General features: G+C 40.4%; 1 protein-coding gene across 1 annotated transcript; it reads left to right on the top strand.

Annotated features, from left to right (window-relative positions):
- The first annotated feature begins 2,510 nt into the window (after positions 1–2,510).
- LOC139445350 (uncharacterized) lies at positions 2,511–3,437 on the top strand. Its single transcript, XM_071226481.1, has one exon. The coding sequence runs from the start codon at positions 2,511–2,513 to the stop codon at positions 3,435–3,437; it is 927 nt and encodes a 308-aa protein (XP_071082582.1).
- Positions 3,438–4,624: the final 1,187 nt, after the last annotated feature.

Below are 4,624 nucleotides of genomic sequence, written 5' to 3'. Positions count from 1 at the left end.
TGGAACAAAATCCATGTAATTTCGTCGGCATTTAATTAATACTGTATATATGCTTGTCACATAAGATATAAATTGATCGTTTGTTCAGGCTCGGCGACTACAGTGTTATAATTTTTAACAACAAACATGCAAAACATATTTTGATAGTATCAGGTAGTGATACCTTAGAAATGGACATATATTCACGATACAAAACTATGAGTGTAGCATATTGTTCACAGAGGCCTTAATTGTCTCATCAAATGTCTTTAGTCACTGTGTTATGGAGAAGCTGAAGGAAGACAAACTTACACAATGTACACTTACCTTTATCAAACACCTGTTCCGAAACGTCGCATTGCGAGAAAATGGCATAAGTCAATAAGAGCTCATCATTCACATTTAACCCTGAAATGTAACATGTGCTATTAGGGCTGGGAGGGGTAACTCGGATACTAGAGTCGGTTGGGTCATGAGTAGGACCCGGGTATTCACAGGACTACGCGGGCCCGTGGTTAGTCACGTGATATATATTGTTTAATGACAAAAGTTATCTAAAACTCTATGGTTACACTATAAGTCACTAATGTTCCAATTTCCTCTGACAATGCACCCATTTCTTCTTACTTTTATATGTTTGAATAAGGATAAAAGTTCATGCATTAAACTTCAGTGCATGCATGGACGGGGCGTTTTACACGTGTATCTGAATACATTTTGCCAGGGCTACGGTCAAAATTTTCCAAATCGGACAGTTTGTACCTATCTCTAAATACCTACAGCGGGTACCCGGGTAGGGTCGGGAAATAAGGTGGTGGGTACCCGGGTAGTAAATACCCGTCCCAGCCCTATGTGATATGTTATAACTCTATAAGGCCACATTGTTTTTAATCATCCAGACTTGCCCTTACCTAATGACTATTTCCATCGATCCCTCAAAAATAAGGTTGTTGCCTTTCGTTTCTTCGCGAGTTGCCTCAATGATTGCACACCACAAACCAACACTGACAAGAGCTCATCTTCTTTCCGTTACTTAAGGATTTCTCACCATTTTGTTTGCATTAATTCGACCTGCACCGCTGTACCACGTCTGCTGTCATTCGTGGAAAACTCGAAATGGAAGTGAGACCCGATTGGTTTAACTCGCAACCACGGCATCACGTGACAATCCGGCGAACACCTGCGTGAAATATGTCACGCGTCAAACTTGATTTGATATTTGTGCATGTTAATAGTCTATTTGGTGGTTGAAATCAGACTGACTCTAACTTTCATAAGAACTGGGGATCTTGACACTGCTAAAGGAAGCAACTACGTGCTTTAAGCTTGGAACAGTTACTTAAAGGATAACACTTAATAACGATATATTCCCAAATATGCAGGATATGCGGCTGTTTACGTCAGTAGAGTCATGGACACGCCCTGCTCCAGATGTATAATATATAGTTGATCATAGTTCACAGTAAATCGTTCACAACAATAACACACGGTAATAGTCGGCGATACTGTTTTTTCAGGGTTTAGCTACAGTTACATAACATTGTTGCATTTGGTTCCTGTCAATCATCGTGTTGGTAGCGAAATAAGCCGAACGTAACCGAATGTTACCAAGGGCAGACAAATCCATCGCTTAGATAAGATTTACCTCCCTTTATGGCAACAGACGCCATTTTGGTATCACGTTGCTAAGAATGTTTCCCGGATTCATGTTTCACTGATACTATTATGGTAATGATAATTGATGGAATACTTGAAATTATATCCCAATAGTTAATATTGTTTGAATACCGTTCCCCGTAGCTATAAGCTGCCACAAGCACACATAGTAAAATTACAAAGCCCTATGTTCATGTGTATGAATTTGGTAAGACGTTGCTAAGGATCTCCTTTCGAGTCCTCCATTTTGCTTGAAGAGTCTTGTTGCTATACACTGCGATTTGTTGCCGTCATTTTACGACTGTGTTTGCCTCACCCAAGTGTTTCCTTGGCGCCTGCAGGTAATTTACTTATTCATTTGCACCCTGAAACACTTTATTTGTAATATTTAACCGTTCTTTCGACTATTTTAATCTTTATCAAATGGGCGTCTCCGTCATGAGTATCGTCAGGTAGCCTATTATGCTATTTGGAGATATAGATAGTAAATGAGCTATCTTATTTCAACTCCAAACTTGCAACTTCCGATTTCTGGTGCTTTTAGTCGCACCGACAGCATCACTATTTAAAAAATAGGCTTTACAAAAGCATTTAATTCAATCCGTTGAGTGGGGGGGCAAGCCCCCAAACCCCCTGTTATTTTAGCGAGGCGACAATACGACTTGCTTTTACCCAGATGACTAGAATTTTGAGTCTGATGTTGAGAACTGAAGGATCTTAGAAATAAGGAAACGTACATAGATGGAATATTCCAGATGCTATTCTAATTAAACTCCCAATTTTTCAAAGTCATCCTGAAAAAAAGAAGTTTTACAGACAGTCACTCGATTCAAAACATTTTTCACAACAATTCTTGTGATTTGCAGACATCAACCATGATGTACCCAGACGATCCCTGCCTTGGTATTCCCATCGAGAGCTGGAGTGCCTCCTCCCTCCCAGTTAGTCCCTCCTCCAGCTCCTCCTGCCTCAATGACCTTGCCCCCAGTTTGTCCAGCCAGTTTCTCCCATCCTCATGTTCCAGCATGACCTCCTGCTCGGAGGTATCATTTGATCTGGACCCCACCCCTAGCAGTTCCGAGCTGAGCCAGCTGTCTGGAAGATCGTATCATGGTAGCCCCGAGGCTAGCTTCCTCTACCCTGACTATCCTAGCTTTGTCTTTGGTTCCTCTCTTTTCAGAGTAACACCTGACTCAAGCTACACCAGCCTCAGCCCTAGATGCATTGAAAGCTGTTCTGATCTCAGCCTTAGCTACAGTGATGACAAGCTCAGCCAAATCACAAGCTCCACCAGTCTTGTTTCTGTTCATCCGTCAGAGAGCCTCATCAGTATCAGTAGCTCAGAGAGTATAATCTCTATCAGCAGCTCAGAGAATGTCATCTCCATCAGCAGCTCAGAGAGCGTCATCTCCATCACCTCACACTCGGTCATTTCTGTTGCCAGCCCATCTTCATGTGATGAGGCATCAGCGCAAGCCTTCACCAACCCATTCCAGCCTTCTCCCTCCCAGCCTGTCAATCTGCAGACCCTGTTCTACCATGACCTGCCCTACTATCAGTGGACCTCCTTCTCCAACCCAGCCAGCCCCTCCATCAGCTTCACTGACCTCCTCCTCCCTGCTACATCTGTCAGCTGTTCTGAGATCCGGCCCACTGAGATCCCATGCCGCAGCTCCAACTACTCTCCTGTGACTAGATCCATGTTTGTCATCAAGGATGAGATAGAAAGAAAGAGGAAGAGAGAGGATGGTGGTGATGACGACGATGATGATGGATTGCCTCTAAAGAGGCAGTGTCAGTAAGTAGGCTGACTGTGGTAAGTTGTTTCAACAGTTATCAGTAAAACATTCTGTTGAGCCCATATTCCATACATTGTACATACTCATTCTTATTGTGTTATATCCATATAAATGCATACTCTTTCGTGCCTGTCATAGCACCCAGACCATCCCTATGCTGGTTCCTCTATGGTTCTTCATTAGGTTGTACCAGACATTCCAACCCTGTCCGGTCATTTTCCCTTACTCTACCTACGCCGACCTATGTTTATCCCATGACACCCTGGCGACCTTGAGTTCCATTCAGCCCCTAAGTCTACCCATCTACCCACCCATCAACACCTACACACCCCTGGCCAGCATTTTGCCAATGTCAACACATTTTCATGTCAACTGAAATTATCATACTTGCCTGATATGATGTTATCTTTCAGAAACTAAGATTATAAGCAGATACAATATGAAGGTTATCTATTCGACAAATTATTGGAATAGTTATAGTTGAAAATATGATAGACGGTTTGGAGGGAAATGTAACTTGCGTAGTTCAAATTTGAGTATATTCAATAAATGAAAAAATAATATATCATTCAGTAAGAGGAATCATTAGTTGAAATATATAAACGATTAATGTTTGCAAATAACATGAAAGACAATTTAGAAAGGAATACATCTCACGCCATATGTGTATATTCAACATGAGTATAATCAATAAATGACACTATCATAATACATTGTAATGAATAAGAGTAATACATTTTTAAAATATCACATACCGTTCAGAAAGTGGAATTCTTAATTAAAAGTTACGTTGAGAATCGAATAGTTATTCTAAAGTATACTTTAGAAGGACATATGTCCTACATCATGTATAGTTGAATAAAGAGTATGTTCAATAAATAACATTATCATAATATAATTGTAGTTCTCAAAATAATTGAAGAAATATATAAAGTCATTCAGTAAGGGGAATCTTTAATTAAAAGTAGTGTTATGAAGGGACTGGATTATTCCTATCTATAAAGGGTAATGATAGTTTACGAGCATTAGACAGTTTTAATAATAATACGATAGGATAAGATAACATTTGATGACTTACCAATTTGAGAAATGTGAAAAGGATTTTTTAATCTATGGCGGGTGGTTAGGGTGGCTATAGGGGGGGGGGGGGAGGCCACATAAAAGAGAATAATGTTGAACATAAAACATGT

The sequence above is a fragment of the Haliotis cracherodii genome, unplaced genomic scaffold (assembly GCF_022045235.1).
Source record: "Haliotis cracherodii isolate W230 unplaced genomic scaffold, xgHalCrac1.p SCAF_6, whole genome shotgun sequence".
Lineage (NCBI taxonomy): Eukaryota > Metazoa > Mollusca > Gastropoda > Lepetellida > Haliotidae > Haliotis > Haliotis cracherodii.
This window is presented reverse-complemented; position numbering and strand designations above follow the sequence as displayed.